The sequence below is a fragment of the Acartia tonsa genome, chromosome 11, assembly GCF_053477335.1.
Source record: "Acartia tonsa isolate MP-2025a chromosome 11, ASM5347733v1, whole genome shotgun sequence".
In the NCBI taxonomy this organism is placed as follows: Eukaryota; Metazoa; Arthropoda; class Copepoda; order Calanoida; family Acartiidae; genus Acartia; species Acartia tonsa.
In genome coordinates, this window is record NC_137270.1 from 33,092,476 (window position 1) to 33,111,581 (window position 19,106).

At 32.5% G+C, this 19,106-nt stretch overlaps 1 protein-coding gene across 1 annotated transcript in view; it reads left to right on the forward strand.

Annotated features, from left to right (window-relative positions):
• Positions 1–18,357, forward strand: part of LOC145331088 (uncharacterized) — a 33,788-nt gene extending 15,431 nt beyond the window's left edge. Inside the window, exons 11-27 of the mRNA XM_080175715.1 lie at positions 346–414; positions 1,281–1,368; positions 7,737–7,814; positions 8,042–8,108; positions 8,700–8,819; positions 10,512–10,612; positions 11,474–11,556; positions 11,869–11,973; positions 12,198–12,281; positions 12,619–12,687; positions 13,912–13,974; positions 15,181–15,215; positions 15,886–15,965; positions 16,502–16,600; positions 16,962–17,083; positions 17,528–17,596; positions 17,773–18,357. Of these exons, the coding sequence (XP_080031841.1) occupies positions 346–414; positions 1,281–1,368; positions 7,737–7,814; positions 8,042–8,108; positions 8,700–8,819; positions 10,512–10,612; positions 11,474–11,556; positions 11,869–11,973; positions 12,198–12,281; positions 12,619–12,687; positions 13,912–13,974; positions 15,181–15,215; positions 15,886–15,965; positions 16,502–16,600; positions 16,962–17,083; positions 17,528–17,596; positions 17,773–17,878 (1,438 nt within the window). The 3' untranslated portion in view covers positions 17,879–18,357. The remainder of the gene's footprint in view (positions 1–345; positions 415–1,280; positions 1,369–7,736; positions 7,815–8,041; positions 8,109–8,699; positions 8,820–10,511; positions 10,613–11,473; positions 11,557–11,868; positions 11,974–12,197; positions 12,282–12,618; positions 12,688–13,911; positions 13,975–15,180; positions 15,216–15,885; positions 15,966–16,501; positions 16,601–16,961; positions 17,084–17,527; positions 17,597–17,772) is intronic.
• Positions 18,358–19,106: the final 749 nt, after the last annotated feature.

Below are 19,106 nucleotides of genomic sequence, written 5' to 3' on the forward strand. Positions count from 1 at the left end.
TAAGGACGCTATCAGGGACATCCAAGGAGGGAGGATATAGGGGTGATCCCCCTCCCCCCCAAAAAATTAAAAGTGCCTAAACCCTGAATTTTTTATAGTTATAGTTCAAAGTCGTTAGTTTTTACAAATCAGTTATTTTTTTCATTTTACATTTAAATGTGGTTTGCTAAAACCCAACCCGGCCCTCCATTTAAAGGTTCTACCTTAGGCTGGAGCATATTTTTTGCTTTTTATGCCCACCAAAATATTAATTACCCACCACCATCCCTTCAAAAAAAGCCTGTACTTGAACCTGCCTAAGTAAGTGGCTAACCCTACAAGTTCCTAACTAACTTTACTTTTCAGGGAAGAGAGAAGAAAGAAGATAAGACTGAAGAAGATGGGTCTCACAGAGGAAGAGGAAATGGCTTATAGGTCAGTTTATTTTAGTCCGTGGCTCAACACTTATCGCATCCGCTCGTCGTCGGGTTGGTGAGAGGTTCGCATCTCGGCCCGACACTAGGTCATAAGGTCGTGTAATTAAAGGGTTGGTTGTATGTTGGATGTTACTTAACCTTAATATAATTGGGTGTTGGAGTATTGCATCTCATTGAAAGCGAATGATGCTCTGGATTCTCTAGATGATAAATTTAAAATATAAGGAGAATCCCGTCCTTTCGAGGTAAGGTGAGGTAAAGAGCAGCTTTGCTTCAAGTACCGTAGCTACTCCATAATAAATGCATATCTGCCAGACTATTTGATTCAACGTTAATATTTTTGCAATTTGCAAGTAAATAAGATAATTTTTTAAATATTTTAAAACATAAATGTTAAGAATAAAATTTTTCAGTCATTTTGTGTTTTTCAAAAAACATTTTTCTCTTTTTCATTAAATTATAAATATATTTTCGCAGTTTTTCATAACATTTTATTATAAGTAGGCCGTTTTTTTACCAACAAAAAAGTATATTGCGCAAAATCAAAGATACTTTAATTTGATTGGAGTTTGCTTTGCAGTTACTTAAATGTAGTATTATATGGAACTTTGAAGAAACGGCCTTGTGACGTCCCATAATTTCTGTCTTATAAATAAATATATCTTTTTCTTAAAATAAATCTAGAATTATTCTATATAATCTAAATCAGCCACTAGGAAACAGTGGAGGAGCAATCCGGCAATATTATTGGTTAGATAGGGAAATTATTTTTTTTTTCGTTCGCATAATGAGTCAGCTATAAATAAATAGTCGCATATCGTTTGAAGTCAGATTGACCATCTAGATATATTATATCTATTTTAGAATTGGAGCAGAGGAAAGAAAGTTGGTTATGGCTCAACGTAAGCTAGAAAGTATTCGTATTCTAGATGAGCTTATCTCTAGAGCTAAGGTAATATTTTGTTTATTGCTTAATAGTATTAATCTTATTATGTTTCTCTGTGTTAATCCATGCCCCATGTTATACATGTCAATTCACATCTTTATAATAGCAATCCATAGAATTCCAGGGGAGGGGGTAGTAAAGGGGTGTACTGTTTATCCCCCTCAAACTTTGAAACCCCTCATTTTACGCCCCTCAAAATTTTACAAATACATCAGATTACCACCCTCAAACCTTTGAAAACTCTAATTTTACCCCCTTAAAAATAAAAAGCTTGAACCACCCAGCAGCAATCTGTTTAGGTACTTAAAACATTATTATTATCTTGCGGTTAAAATCCGTAAAGGTGTGTGTCTTAAAAACAGTAGTAGAACAATAATATTCCCTAAATATGTGTATTTCTTATTGAAAAAAACTAAAGGCAAAAAAAAAATTTTAAGTTAGCGATACCTGAAAATTGTTAATAAAACCTGAAAAATTCACCGAAAGCTTTGCTAATGTCAAGCTGACAAAAATTTATTTTTAACATATAATTACCATGGACAATCAAGGGGGGGGGGAAGTTTGTACACTTATAGGAAATGAAATTCAGTACCAAAGTTTGGGAGGGTCGTATGGGCTTGTTTTTAAAGTTATCAACCTAATTCTTTTTGTAGGCTCTCTTATATGACTTGATATACACGGAAAACTTTGAAAATTGAATTTCGGTACTTTCCTTCTAGGGGCTTGTGGAGCAAAAGACCCCCCAAAACATTAAAAATATGAGTTCTGACCTTATTTTTAAAGATATCGACCTGATTTTTTCTTTATAATACTTTTTTAACATACCCGAATCAATGAACCACTACAGATTTCATTTTGGGACTTTCCTTCTAGGGGCTTGTGGAGCAAGAGACCCCCAAAACACAAAAATATGAGTACTGGGCTTATTTTTGAAGATATTGACCTGATTTTTTTTATAATACTTTTTTAACATAACCGAATTAATGAACCATTACAGATTTCATTTTGGGACTTTCCTTCTAGGGGCTTGTGGAGCAAGAGACCCCAAAAACACAAAAATATGAGTACTGGGCTTATTTTTGAAGATATCAACCTGCTTTTTTTTTACATAAAAATAATATTTAAACATAACCGAATCTACGAACCATTACAGATTTCATTTTTTGACTTTCCTTCTAGGGGCTTGTGGAGCAAAAGACCCCAAAAACACTAAAAATATGAGTTCTGAGCTTATTTTTTAAGATATCAACCTGATTTTTAAAAAATAATACTGTTTTAACATAACCAAATTAAGAAAACATTACAGATTTCATTTTGGGACTTTCCTTCTAGGGGCTAGTGGAGCAAAGATTCCAAAACCACTAAAAATATGAGTTCTGAGCTTATTTTTAAAGATATCAACCTGATCTTTTTAAAATAATACTTTTTTAACATAACCGAACTAAGAACTAAGGATTTTATTATGGGACTTTCCTTCTAGGGGCTTGTGGAGCAAAAGACCCCCAAAACACTAAAAATATGAGTTCTGAGCTTATTTTTTAAGATAAACTGAGAACTCAATTTATTTTGTTTTGGAGGTGTTTTACCCTACTTTCCCCTAAAAGGAAAGTGCCAAAATGAAATTATTAGTGGCTACCTAGTTCAAACATGTGAAAAAAGTTTTCATGAAAAAAATCAGCTCAATATCTCTAAAAATATTTTTTGGGGGTCTTTTGCCCCACTAGCTTCTAGAAGGAAAGTCCCAAAATGAAATCTGTAATGGTTTCTTAGTTCGGTTATGTTAAAAAAGGTTTTCCTAAAAAAATCAGGTTGATATATTTAAAAATAAGGTCAGAACTCATATTTTTAGTGTTTTTGGGGTCTTTTGCTCCACAAGCCCCTAGAAGGAAAGTCCCAAAATGAAATCTGTAATGGTTCGTAGATTCGGTTATGTTAAAATAGTATTTTTATATAAAAAATCAGGTTGATATCTTTAAAAATAAGCTCAGAACTCATATTTTTAGTGTTTTTGGGGTCTTTTGCTCCACAAGCCCGTAGAAGGAAAGTCCCAAAATGAAATCTGTAATTGTTCGTAGATTCGGTTATGTTAAAATAGTATTTTTTTATTTTATAAAAAAAATAAGGTTGATATCTTAAAAGAGAAGCCCACAACTCATATTTTTTTGATTTTTGGGGGTCTCTTGCTCCACAAGCCCCTAGAAGGAAAGTCCCAAAATGAAATCTGTAATGGTTTGTAGATTCGGTTATGTTTAAATATTATTTTTATATAAAAAAAGCAGGTTGATATCTTTAAAAATAAGCCCAGTACTCATATTTTTGTGTTTTGGGGGTCTCTTGCTCCAAAAGCCCCTAAGAGGAAAGTCCCAAAATGAAATCTGTAATGGTTCATTAATTCGGTTAAGTTAAAAAAGTATTATAAAAAAAAATCAGGTCGATATCTTCAAAAATAAGCCCAGTACTCATATTTTTGTGTTTTGGGGGTCTCTTGCTCCACAAGCCCCTAGAAGGAAAGTCCCAAAATGAAATCTGTAATGGTTCGTTGATTCGGGTATGTTAAAATAGTATTATAAAGAAAAAATCAGGTCGATATCTTTAAGAATAAGGTCAGAACTCATATTTTTAGTGTTTTGGGGGGTCTTTTGCTCCACAAGCCCCTAGAAGGAAAGTACCGAAATTCAATTTTCAAAGTTTTCCGTGTATATCAAGTCATATAAGAGAGCCTACAAAAAGAATTAGGTTGATAACTTTAAAAACAAGCCCATACGACCCTCCCAAACTTTGGTACTGAATTTCATTTCCTATAAGTGTACAAACTTCCCCCCCCCCCCCCCTTAATGTCCAAAAAATAGATACCTATCTTTGAAATAATTGGCATTATTTGTAATTTTTAAAACTCATTCCAATAATTTTTTATAATTGTCAATTTTTTTGACATTGGCTAAGCATTCGATGATTTTTTTTGTATAGTTCTGTTCAATAAGGAATACACATATTTAGTGAATATTATCGTTCTACTACTGTTTTTAAGCCTTCAAACACACACCAGATTTTACCCGCAACCTACTTTTCCCTTTGTTTCTATCCTTGAAATTTTTAGATCTTTACTAAACATAGTTTTGATAGGCATTACATATGCATTGTATTTTCACAAGAAATTAAGAATTTTCCAACTAAAACTTTTGTAAAATATTACAAATCTAGGGTAAAGCGGGGCGAACTCGGTCTTTTTTTCACTTTTTTGAACCTGCAAATCGTAAAAATAATTTTTTTTAAATGTGACCAAGACCAGTAGAAAGATCTCGGAAAAGTCGATCAGGTCCTAAAGGGACGTAAACCTAGGACATTGGGAAGTTTGTCAAAATTGATCTCTAAAACGGCACCGACTTCGCCCCGCCTTGAGGCGAAGTCGGTAGGGCATTTTCAAGCTTCAAAAAATCGATGACGTATTGATTTTATTACAGCATGCCCAAAAGGTAAAAGTTGCTAAATGTAATAAAGAGTATGCACAAAAAATTTTATTAAGATAGGTCAATTTTTTCTACCAAAAAAAATAATTTTTCCGAAGTACGCGAAATTTGACTTTTTTTTTCGAAATTTTTTTTGATAAAAAACATAAAAATACTACTAGAAAAAATAACTTTTTATGACTTTAAAGGCCTGATCCTTAAAATTCTGGCAATTTTGAATAGATTTGGCCAAAAAAAAATTAGTTCTATTAGCAAAATTTCCTAAAAAAATCAAGTTGAAAAAAAGAGAAAAGTTTGGCAAAATCTGTGGTCGATTTTCCAGCTTCAAAAAACCTATGACATAGTGATTTAATTACAGCATGCCCTAAAGGTTAAAGTTGCTAAATGTAATAAAGAGCATTCACAAAAAAATTATGAAGATCAGACAATTTTTTCTACAAAAAAAAATAAATTTTTTCTAAGTACGAGAAATTTGACTTTTTTTCTCGAAAATTTCACTTTTTTATATAAAATTGAAAAAGTTAGTATAAAAAGTGAAAAAACCGAATTCGCCCCGCTTCACTTTTAGTCGATTTAAGAAAAAACTATACAAGCTTTTTTAAAGTTTTAAACGGAAATGGATAGCCTATTAGATTCTTAATAAGTCCCCTGAAGACGTCTAAGCTCTAGCTCTTACCAGTTTTTGTCCAACTTACCGTTTTTCCGACCGAAGCAAAAAAATCGAAAAAAATTTTTTTTGTCGTCCGACTTTAAGACCCAATAAGTACCCTAAAAATTCATCTCACAAAAATTTAATTTTATACTTTTTTGTAGGCAATTTAATAAGGAACAAATTTGATTTTATGTTTTTTTCTGTCAGTCGATTAAAACATGGAGAAAAATGTCATTTAATGAAGGTGGTCAAAAAAATACCGACTTCACCTCAAAACCGAGATCGCCCCGCTTTACCCTACTTCTTCTATTCAAAAAGCTGATTAGGGCCTCTAACTGACACTAAAGCATCTCTTCAGGTATACTTCTGGAGGCTAGAATGGCCTCCAGCAGCCAGGTTCTACCTGGACTGGTCATTCTAGGCATACAGATACACGGTTCTCAAGAGTTCAATTGGTGTAAATATCATTTTCCATTTTTTACCACCTATTTAAATTCGAGATACGATTTCTTTTTTTTGTTCTTTTTACAGGAATAGTTTCATGAAAGGTTATAAATATAAACATGTTCAAGCAATGTAGACTAAGTTATAAAGCCTTTCATAAAAATGTATTTTTTTTTTATAATAAAACTACAATACCTACGAGAAAATCTACATTTAATTTATTGAAAAAGAACAATCCCGCTTTTTTTCTATAATATTTCTGTTTTTCAAAAATCAAATACACCAATTGACTGATAAATAAAGTTCATTTGTGGAGAACTTCTTCTTTATTAAGATTAACAAATTTATTAAAATCAAATAAATACAGAAAATGATAAAGCAATAAGGGATTTTACAAAGCATATTTGAAATTAATATTTAAAAAAAAAACATTAGGTATTTAGTTAGTTGTTTCCTACCTACTTAAAATACTAAAAACCCATAAAGAAAAAAATTAGGAAAATGCGCAAATAAAAAAATATGCTTTTTGTTGACTGCCGTATTCTGGTTAATTCTTTGGAGTGGAGCTTCTAGATGAATATCTTGCCTGTCTGGTCTTGTGGAGATTGAACTAAAGAAGAAAAAAGACAGTCTATAATGTGTTTTGGCTGTTATTGTGGAGAAAGATGCTATTTTTGTGATGTTTTGGGGCTTGTGATTAAAGTGATTTTATGATGATGAGAGAAAGAGTGAAATTGATGCAAAAAATTTAACATCATTAAACTGAAAAATTAACATTGTTTTTGTGAAAAGAACTCTATTGGATTGAGTGATTGAAAATAGTTTAAAAGTGAAGCTACTAGACAGAGGAAAATATACTGTGCATAGCTTTTGAATTTATTTAATAATACCTAGCATTTCATGAATAAATAATATTTGTATTTTAGGTTTTAGGATAGATAGTGACATCTGTTGATTAAATATTTTTAACAAAAGCTATAACAAAATGATTATTTGAGCTAATATCAGACAAGAATTCAAGAATTGGAAAATCATCAGTTAAGAAATTTAAAAAGAGACATTTTAGACATTTTATCTATAACATACAGAAATTAAACAGTGATTTTAAACAAATGAAATAGAAAATACAAGAAATAAGTGTTTGTGATTATAATTTTGTGAATTTGTGCTTTTATTTGTTGTTTTAATTTATCAAGATATCAATCTTTTTGGAGGGAAAGTGTCGTCAATAAATTAGTTCTTTATTATCTTCAAAAAATTCTAGCCTTAATATGTATTTTAAATCTATTGTTTTCTTTCATAAGAAACTATTTTTAGTTCATCTTGAGTAGGTAATTAAAACTCTAAAGTTATTTTATAAAAAATGCATGAATAACATCTCTAAGAACTTTCCCTATTAATGGATGAGGTCTGAAGTAGATTTATGGAGAACATGAAGATAGAATACCTAATTAAGGAATATCACAAAAACTCACAAGAAGAAATATCTACAATAACATTGAAGAAAATGAAACATCACAGGATTTTAGTCCTACATATACTTATATGGAACATCACAAAAAACAAACATTTTCTTTTATCCGATACTTCTGAAAATAATGTAGATTCCAAATGCAATTCTAATGCATTTTAATTATCAAAACTTAACATTTACGTGATTTTATTGCTCTCTTAATTGTAGGATGTCTTTTTATAGGCTTAAAATTTAATCTTTCTTAAAAGTTCAACCATAAATCACGCAGCAAACCCCCAAAACCCTTTTGACGAGAAACTTAAAAAATTAAATTGTAAAGCATTTTTTCCACTTCTAGGGTGTAGGTAAAATCAACACCGGCCTCAAAGCAAAGTTAGAACAGAAAGAAAAGGAGAAGATAAAGGAAAAAGAGAAGGTAGGCAATGACTAGACATATCTTTAATTTTCTTATATTATTAATTGGATGTTGCACCAGATTAATAAAGTTAAGCTGGCTAATATAACGATTCCCTCCATCCTGTTAGTCTTGGGTTGTTTTTTTTGTTGTTGCTATTTTTGCTTAACCCTGCCGCTCTTATTATAGAAAGTAGTACGATTAGTTTATTTTTAATACTATCTAAAAATATAATTGAATGAATTTAGGAGAAGGTAGCTGAAAAGGAGTCGGATGAAAGTGAATCAGAGGAAAGCGATAAAGCTTCTGAATCAGGTACTAATGATTGGTAGATAGACAAATAGCCAGATGTTTAACATAATAGTTTGAATGAATGAAAGTACTTGACATTTAACAATCAATGTTAAAAAGAAGGTTGTGTAATAACATTTTTACACATTGCGACAGTGTTTGTTTTATTAGGGTAATATATCTTGATATAAGTTTTGTCCGTCGTCTGTAGCTTATTATCTCATAAACCGCTGAACCTACTAGGCTCTGCCTTTTAGGATATATACATACCTGTCCTTGGATGGTTTTAAGCTGTATAATATCTGTGGGCTACCCCAATCAAGGTGGTACTGGAAAATCCAGCTTTTTGAAATTAAAATAAGAAGATTTTTTCCAGTATGGCTTCGAAACCGATAATATCTGCTGAATTTTAACTGGTTCTCAGCCTTACTGAAAAATCATGTATAGCATCGTAATTTTTAACGAATATTAAAATAAAAATCATAAGATTAATACCTGTTTAGGTATCTAGTACCTTCGGGGCTAACAAAACTCGTTTTAAACTTATATTTTCTTATTTGATATCCGCGGAAAGCTGTCTATAATACGATGCGATACAACAATATTTATTTTCAGATGAAGAGCTAAAGACTAAAGAGAAAGAGTACAGGGATAAGCTGGTTATGAAACTAAAGAAGAAAGATGATTCCAAGAATAATGAAAAGCTGGCTAAAATAAAGAAGTCTAAGAATGATGGTAAGTAAGGTTTACATTAGGGTTGGGCCGGATATCCGGCCATTTTTATTATCCGGCCGGATACCGGATATTAAAACTATCCGGTAACATGATATCCGGCTGATTTTTGACACCAGATATCCGGTTATCCGGCCGGATATCCGGTAAATTGCCGGATATCGAACGTTGGCCAGATATCCGGCCCAACCCTAGTTTACATAATAGACATGCTATACCTAGATTACCCAATGTTTTCTCTAGCCATCTAGCAATGCGCTTTTTGTACTAATTTTGTCTTTGATATTTACGTTTTTTGTAAAAAAAAAAATTCATTAAGGGAACATTCAAACTTTCAGTGCTTTCACTTAAAGTGCTTTGAGAGCAAGGAACTTAACTACTTTATCACCTTATTTTTGAACTAGCGGCTTCGCCCCTAGCCTCTAGGGGCTTCGCCCTATATAGTTATGGGAAGTCAACCCTCCTTAATAAAAATATTCAAAAAAAATATTCTTTATTTAATTACTCTGTGGTAAAATTAAACCCAGGTTGTGCTCTTTATGCACAAAAATTTTAATTTGTACAAATTAAACCCAGGTTGTTTGCCGTATACACAAAAATTTCAATTCGTAAAAATTAAACCTAGGTTGTTCGCATACACAAAAATTAAAATTGAAAAAAAAAATATTTTTATTTTTTTTGTCGGGGGGGGGGGTTGGATTTATGGGGGCTTCGCCCCATGTTGCAGTGGGGTTCCCCCACCCCAATTAATGGTTTTTGTTTACAAAAATTTTAAAAAATTAAAAATTTTGGAAGTGGGGATTTTTCTTATTTTTGGGGGGGTTGGGGTGTCCCACCCCCCAAGAAAATAGCTTAAAACCACCAAAGGACCAGTAGGTATATTCCCAGAAGGGTAGAGCCCAATTTGATCAGCAGTTACTGAGATTTTACAAAAAATGTAAAAAAAAAAAATTGGGGGGTTGGGTTTTTTTTATTTTTGGGGGGGTTGGGGGTGTCCCACCCCCCAAGAAAATAGCCTAAAACCACCACAGGACCAGTAGGTATATTCCCTGAAGAGTAGAATCCAATCGGTTCAGTGGTTACTGAGATCTTAAGGGACAGACAGACAGACGGACAGACAGACGGACAGACGGACAGACGGACAGACATCAAGCTACTTTGTATTATAGATAAACAAGTGTGCGCACCTTCTTAGTATTATAGGCTAGGCTTGATCCACTCTAAAATACATCAGCCAATTAGAGATTAGTCATACATCATCAAATAAACATTTGTAATAACATCATGGATAGATTAACTGCCAATTTTAGTCTTGATCTTCATTTAAATCTTCTCTATCATATTTCTTGGCAGCTGACTTTTCTTCATGATTATCTTGTCGTCATTATTTACATCAGCCATATTTATATGATCTTGACTGTTGGAGGGAATATTCTCTTCTTGTTTTCTAAAAATAAGAATATGGCGTTATAATAAAATTGAGAAGTGGTAAATCATTTACACTCGAAAAAAGCAAAAAAAAGAGAAGGGATAGGGGGCTCTGGGCTAGACTAGGAGCTTTGAGAGAAATCGCTGAAGTTTCAAATAAATCCAAATTTATTATTTTTAACTGTAACCACTAGAATTGAGATATAAGAACTACTAGGAAGACACATATCTTTGAGAAAATATTTAACAACAAATAAATATTTTCAGATTTCGAGAGTGTCTCTGACACCGAATCAGAAAGTGCTACAAAGCGAAGGAAAAAACTGAGACTTGAAAGGATTTCTGACAAGGAGTTGTCTGATGTTGAGGTTTGTTTCTGATTTTAATCTATTCTTATTTTGTACGGGATATTGGAAACATTGGACTGTAGATTATTCTGGTCCCCAAAGTTTTATAAGGGGGGGGAGGGTTAATGCAACCATCTCGTAATCAATGTATAAATGGCACTTAGAATTCGAATTTCGATCTAAAATTTTACATGAGTAATCCTTGGTAGGTCTATTTTCCCTAAATCGGACAAAAAGTTGGAAAAGTAACGGCTGGCGGCTTAGCCGTTTAGCCATTTTTTGGCTATTTTCAATGCAAATCCATCTCCAAACCTATCTCAACATAATACTCTTTGCTGCTCCAAAATGTTTTCAAACGATTCTAGCCGGAAGTTGCTGGTACTAGAAATCTAAAAAAAATGTTTTTTTGTATCATTTCACACGAAGCAAAAATATGCTTTAAAAAGTTGATTTCTACGTAATTTATGACAGATTTGGCCTAAAAATAGCCAAAAGACGGCTAAGCCGTTAGCCGTTACTTTTTCAACTTTTTGTTCGATTTGAGAAAATAGACCTACCAAGGATTACTCATGCAAAATTTCAGATCGAAATTCAAATTCTAAGTGCCATTTATACATTGATTACGAGATGGTTGCATTAAACCCCCCCCCCCCCCCTTTGTACCATTACTCGTTGGATGTACGACGTACGTCAATTAATCGTCCATTGTCTTAAGTTATAAGATACTTTTAGCAGAGATTAAAAATAGCTTGCTTTAAATTCAATATTGAAATTAATTTTAAGAAACATTTAGAGAATGAATTACCTAGGTATTCTTAAAATATAAAAAAGAAAAGAAAATTAATTAAAAGTAATACACAATGAAATTTAATTTTGATTCAGAGTGTAAGCGCCAGTGAAATAGATAGCGAAGAAGAAGATTTAAGGCTCACGTCTACTGATGAGGATAGCGAATATGAGGACAGGTAGATACCTAGATAGATAATCAGATAGATAGTTAGGAATGGATTATATGTTCTTATAATGTACTGATTATGATTACAAGTAAATTGCAAGATAGAAGATTTTAAAGGGATTCAAGAATTATTTCTACTGGTAAAAAAAAGTATATATTGTACCTATGAGTTTAAGCAGTTTTTAAATTTTGTTTAGACTTCTGCATTTATATTCTGCTTAGGTATTTAGTTCTGACACACAACAAGTGTTGATATTTGTTTGTCCTACATTTTGATTTTAAATATTCGCTTTTATGGATGTTGTCATCATTGTTATTTTAGAAAATCCAAGAAGAAAAAGAAAGAGAAAAAGGTGAAAAAAGATAAGAAGGAGAAAAGAGAGAAAAGCAGAGACAAGGATAGAAGAAAGAAAGATGATAAGAGAAGGTAATGCATTTTCTTGTTGATATTTTTTAATTAACACACATTAAACATAATAATGTTTTTTTTTATAACTGAACAATAATATACTAGGTATTTTGTCCCTGCTATATCCAGCATGCATGTAAATTTGGAAAAATAATTTTAAGACGGGAATTCAAATGTAACTGGAAATCAAATCAGTTGTTCTGCTTTAAAAATTCTCATTCAAAGCTATTTTTTTATTGTAGGGATCGAGACAGCGATAGAAAAAGAGAGCTTGAAAGAGAAATCAGAAAGGCAGAAAGGATTGCTAAAAGATCAAGTCCAGAAAGGTAAAATAATTTGAAGGTTTTTAGTCCTAAATAGCTATAAGTTTTGTACAAAATAAATAAAGTTAATGATATTGACATATAGAATTGAAGAACCAAATGATATGAATATCTTGAGATTTTATGTAGTTTTTATAACAAGGTTACTACATCCATATGTTCGAAGCTTAGTGCTGTCCTATGTCAGGTTTTTAGGTTATTTGGTGTGTTTAACTAACAAAAAGCACTATCTATACTAGTACAAATTAAAGAAAGCTTGATAAGGATAAACAAAAATGTTGCTGTAAAAAAAAAAAATATTTTATGTATATGTAAAGCTTTCATTTTAAAAAATTCTTAGGGAAGATAAACGAGCAGATCTTTGGGAACATGAGAAATATGACAGAGAAAGAGATAAATATGGGGACAGGTAAGCAATAGTTAAGTTATGTATCGGATCGTATTATAGTCAGCTCACCGCGGATATAAAGTGTACAATTACAAGATTAAAACCAGTTTTGTTAGACCAAGATGACGAAGCCACGGGTTACAGAAACTGGTTTTAATCTTATGATTGGTATTCGTAGAAACTGAATTTAACACGATGTTATACATAGTTTTTCAGTGTGGCTGAGAACCAGTTCTTATCCAGCGGATATTAATCGATTTCGAAGCCACACTGGAAATAATATAACAAGGAGAAGGGTCTTTTAGATAATACCCAAAGTTTTTGATTGGTTCACACCTATTGTTTAACGATTAATTTTGAGAATCCAGTAATAGTGTCGGACTGATTAATATTATGACGTAAAAAAAATTAGCCAATGAGAGGCCCTTATTGACCAATGGTAAAATTTATAGTGGCCTCTCATTGGCTAATTATTTTTTTTTACGTCATAATCAGTCTGACACTTTTACTGGGTTCAAATTTGATCTTTAAAACTTTGTTTATCATCATTGGAAATGGGCATCAATTTTTCATCCATTTTATAAATAACTGTTTGGTTCGTTGATGCGTTCATTCAATTATCCAAATGGATTTATTATTGCTTGGACCTAACACCAGATATCATGTACTCAAATAAAGTGAATATTAAAAATAAACGATCCACCACCTTTCTCCCTCCGCTCCTAACCCGCGACCGTGGCTCAACACGTAGCGCATCCGCTCGTCGTCGGGAAGGTGATAGGTTCGAATCTCGGCCTGATACCGCGTCATATCTAAAGACGTTAAAAATGGTTCCCTATGTCAGATGTGCGACGTAAATAGTTAGAGTGGGGGGAATGCCTTGGCCCAAAACAGGCGCAACTCGTTACCATGCACAGTTGGGATTCTCAGACAAAGATCGTGCATCTCAGAGAGTTGGTTGTCTGATGGACGAATGGACGCTTTACACCGCAATCATAAGCGGAGTATGTTTCAAGGTGCGTGGAGAAATGTATATTTACCTAGTACCCGAAACGTCTAGAGTCTTAACTTTACCCCTCCGCTCCTACTAATTGAACGATGTTGTTCACAAGTGATGTCCATGTTAGCAAACTAAATTCTTCCTGTCATCATATCCACGTATATTCTACACTACATCCACTATTGATCTAATAATTCAAATCTCTATTATTTAGCAGTTAATATAATAATATTTGATCTATTTAGGGATAGACGTGGAAGACGTCGGGATGATGAAAGAGAAAGAACCCCGACTGGCTACTATGGCATTAGGAAAGTTTAAACAAAGTCAAAAGACAAAATACAATATTTTTGCATACTTTCAAGAAAAGGGAATATGCACGAACAAGAGCAAGTGATTTTAGGCACCTTCTAGCAGTAAATTTTAATATTTTTTTTAGTGAATATACTAGATTTATGTGTTTAATATAATACTTTTGAAGAATCAAATATCCCCAAATGCTTTGTTTAGTTCAAAGTGCCCAATAAGATATATATAAAAAACACGCCAAAACATCATTAAGGGGGGGGGGGGGAAGTTCTGACACATTTGCGTAAACGGTGAGTATAGGCTTTATCTTTGGACTGAGAGGATAGGTTATTGGGGATAAAATCATTCTTATATGATGAATTTCCCCCAGATTTAAGATTTTTTGGATAGGCCTTCTGGTTCCGGAGCTCCAGGCCTTCAGGTGGTCTCTGTACAGGTAAAAATGAAAAAAAAAAAAAAAAAAAAATTTAAAGTTACAGGTCAACTTATAAAACAAAATATGCATCTTTTTTAATATTATTCACATATTTGAAGAAAAAATATGCATATTTTGTTTTATAAGTTGATTTTTAACTTTAAAATTTTTTTTTTTTTTTCATTTTTACCTGTACAGAGACCACCTGGAGGCCTGGAGCTCCGAAACCTGGAGGCCTATCCAAAAAATCTTAAATCTGGGGGAAATTCATCATATAAGAATGATTTTATCCCTAATAACCTATCCTCTCAGTCCAAAGATAAAGCCTATACTCACCGTTTACGCAAATGTGTCAGAACTTCCCCCCCCCCCCTTGCTGCAAAACGCATAAGTACCTTAACCTAACTGATTACATTATTACAGTTTAATAACCCCTGTTCCTTAATTTATTTTTTTCAGCAAAAAAGTTTAGGTACTTTTGTGTCAAAGCATTTAATAGTTAACAATCTGAACTCATTATATATTGGAAGGTGCTGAACATCACTTGCTCTCATTCGTCCCTAGTCCCCGTCTAAGTCCAATTTACAAACTTTATATTAGATAGGACAGAGCAGGCAATAATTTAAGGGTGTACTTATATACTTGTCATTTCTCATTACTAAAAAAGCAGGCCCCAAAGAAACAGATAAATTAGGAAACCTTACCAATTGTCCTATTGCCCAGTCGTAATTTTTTTTGGTTAGGAATTCAAATAATTTTTTTTTTTAATTTCATCTTTGTTTTCATTGCGTAGGGATTACTTTGAGAGGCGAAGACATTCTCCAGGTATTATTTTTTTATATCCATAACTTAAAGAAAATAGATTAATCAGCTTCTATTCTATATAAAAGTATCATTGTCTCTCTGTCTGTCCCACTGTCTGTAAATATTATAGTCTTTTCTCTCGTTTCTTCTTTCTTTTTTGCACTTTCATTTAGCTTAAGCATTATTATAACTTTACTCAATTAATTTTTAATTTAATAATGCCCCAAGGTTTGCTAAGGTATTTGCTCTAGCAAATTTTTGGTTTTTAGTGGGGTGGGTATAGAATTATGGCACCTATTTCCCTGTTAATTTCTATTGTTACTATAACTGTAATCTTTGCCCTTTTTAAATTAAACGACAAAGACCATGCAAACAATGGGGTGGTTGTCTGTAATAGACGGAATGTATTGAAGTCTATGACCAGGGACGTCCAAGCTTTTTATTTTGAGTGGGGTTAAATTAGCGGTTTTAAAGGTTTGAGTGGGTAAAATGAGATGTTTCAAGGTTTGAGGGGGGGGGGGGTTAAACACCCCTTTACCCCCACCCTTGGACGTCTATGCCTAAGACCCCCTCCTTCTTCTTAGTTTGGCAAATATTTGAAGTTTGATTCATAGAACTTAGTGAGGGATAGGTTAATAGCTGTCAAACTTTTTTTGAATTGATATTTTGATTAAAGTATTTAATTGTGTAGGAGATGATGAGTATATTGATGACAGAGAGAGAGATAAGAGGGAGAGAAAGAAGTTTGTAGATGCTTCTAAAATGAGAAGGGTTAGTAAATTTACATTGGTTATCTTCAGTCAAGATTTATACAGTTCCATAATAATTATTGAACAAGGACAATTGTACCCCTAGTTAGAGCAGCAATAAAAATGTATCCAACACATTACAAAATTCCAATGGAAAAGGAATAAAAACTATAGATAAAGCGTTTCCTTACTGATTTTTTTAATTCACATATAGGTAATGTATACAAGTATAAATTAGTTAATAGTTATTTAGTATAGAGATACTGATGAGGGATTTGGCAATGGACGATAAATTAATGGACGCCCTGAATTATGATAATTTATATTTCCCCTTAAAGTTCAAATAAAGTTTTTAAACCCTTTAGTTTATATTAGAATAATTGTTAAAACCAACTAACCAATGCAAGTATTAATAAAAAGTACCCATCGATCCTATACCAGCTTATGAGAGAAAAGTGTTTCTAAAACTTTTGGTACCAGTATAATTTTCAGTCTAATCCAGAACTTTTGTCATTTGCCAATTTCTTAATGAGATAATGTTATACTTTTTTTGTCTAGGTGAATCAATTTTTACGCCAACAAGGAATGCGCAAAGAGGAGGTGGAGAAAGAAATGGAAAGGGCTTATACTCAATACTTTTCTAGCTTGGCTAAAAAGGTATTTAATTATCTATCTAGTATCTTTTATTTTATTTACCCAGCTATCTATCTATCTATCTAAGTATATGTCTGTATAACTTAACATAAGAAAAATAAAGGGCATATACTCAAAATTTTTCTAGCTTGTCTTAAAAGATAATTTATCTATTTGTCTATTGTTTGATATCTATCTATCTTATTTGTATGGAAGGGGCATATACTTAAACTTCTCTAGCTTGTCTAAAAGTATACATATCTATCTATTTATTGTTCTACTATCTATCTATTTATTTGTTTGTCTACTCAATCATTAGAAACAGCCTGATGTCCCCTTCCTCCCTGATTCTATATCCATTATTTTAACTTACTCTATAATGTAGGAGGGACCACGTCAGCTGCCGGTCATTCCATCTGGGCGCAGTGCAGAGCTGAGCAAAGAGGAGGAGTGGGAAAGAATGATGAACCCACATCTGTATGGGGATGATAGACGTACTAATTACAGGTTAGTAACAAGTCAATTACAGAATACCCATCCCCTTTACTAAAGTAACAGGTTGTCTTATCTTTTGTGTATATTAAACCATCTTGCTAACCGCTGATGTGATATGTTTTTCCTCTACAGTGCACTGCAGCTTCCTTTAATTCCAATTAGGGTTATTTACGTTTTATAAATCAACTCCTATACGAAAATTTTCTCCTCTCGCCAAAAAAATAGAAACGGTTCTCAGCCTCACTGAAAAATCATCGTATTACAGACAAATAATCATAAGATTAAAACTAGTTTTGATAGCTCAGGCCTTCAGCCCCTGATTTTAATACCCACAGAAAACTGTCTATAATACGATGCGATAAATTAATACTTTACTAATAAGTAACCAAATGCAAGCCATTTTTTAAAGTGGATAACATAAAACTATATTTTACGTTTACATAACATTGTATTTAGGAAAGCCAACTTAGCCCAACATTATGAGGAGGATCAAAGAGAACAACTGCAGGCAGAAATTAGAATCAGGTATTCAATTTTTTTTAAAAATCTGAATATTCAATTGGTTCGATTTCTTGTCCTACTCGCCTTTTTAGCTAAAGACGTTAAAACTGGCTCGCCGAAATATGTTTTGATCTTATAATGTACATGTTTATATCTGCGGAAAGCTGTTTATATTATGCTATAAATAACTATTATTCTAGGGAACGACGTGAACGTGAAGGACATGGAAGGGATAGATCTAGATCCAGAGGTGAAAGAAGGAGAGGCAGGAGCCGCAGCCGTGATAGAAGAAGGGATAGGTATTAAACCCCCCTTCCCCCGAAAAAAAGCACAGCTAATAATATGTTATTTCTACTTCAAAAAAAGAAAATGATCAAAGGAATAAGGGGGATAAGAAGGTTGTATTCCCTTCCCCTTGTCCCAATATGGAAAATCCGATGTTTAATTGATCACAGGGGCTATACATTGCCCCCCCCCCCTCTAAAGGCACAGGTTCTTAATTTAACAAAGTTTGTAAATATATAAGCACTTGAAATTGTAAAGCAACTCTTGCACTTTTTTTTCTCGAAAATACTAATTTAATAAATTTCAATTTAATAAAAATGAAAAACTAACTATTTATTTTGAGAAAATGGTTTATTTTTGTATTTTATGTAGTAAATGTATAACTTATGTGATTTATGATTTATGTGAATATTATTTTATTAATGTAAATTCCTTAACAATTCTGTTTGTCTTTGTTTCTTGTAATACTATTCATTCAGAAATAAAAATATTTTTTACAATTTATTATTTTAGCAGCGCAGCTACTCTCTACTAGTGTCTACTGTCTGTAGAGTCTAAACATCCAGGGAGGGAGGTAACCTAAGCGAGATCCTTCGGTACAAACACATCCTGGTACTTTAGTATAAGGACTAGCGGCTGCGCCCATGGCATCTAGGGGCTCTATATAAAAAGTAATAAGGAAGTGCAGAAAAATAGCATAAAGAGAGAGGTCATTTTCTAGTAAATCCCATAAAGGTGTGTGTTATAAGGCCTAAAAATAGTAGTAGAACGATAAGGTGCTCTATATATTTGTATTCCCTATTGAATAGAACAATAGGGAATTTTTTTTTTTTTTTTGATAACCGAACCTGGAATATCTTTAAAAAATACGAAATTTTTATCAAACGCTTTGTTTGGCTCGAACTGACAAAAATTAAAAAAAAATATAATTATAATAATAATGTTTTCTATAGGTACAAGGTAAAGGTTAAGAACAATCTATACCATTAAACAAAGGAAGAAGTCATTCTTTACAGGTTGATTTATTATAATTATATTTTTTTTATTTGTGTCAGTTTGAGCCAAACAAAGCGTTTGATAGAAATTTCAAGATATTCCAGGTACGGTTATCAAAAAAAAAAAAAAAAATTGCTTCCCTATTGTTCTATTCAATAGGAAATACAAATATATAGAGCACCTTATCGTTCTACTACTATTTTTAGGCCTTATAACACACACCTTTACGGGATTTACTAGAAAATGACCTCCC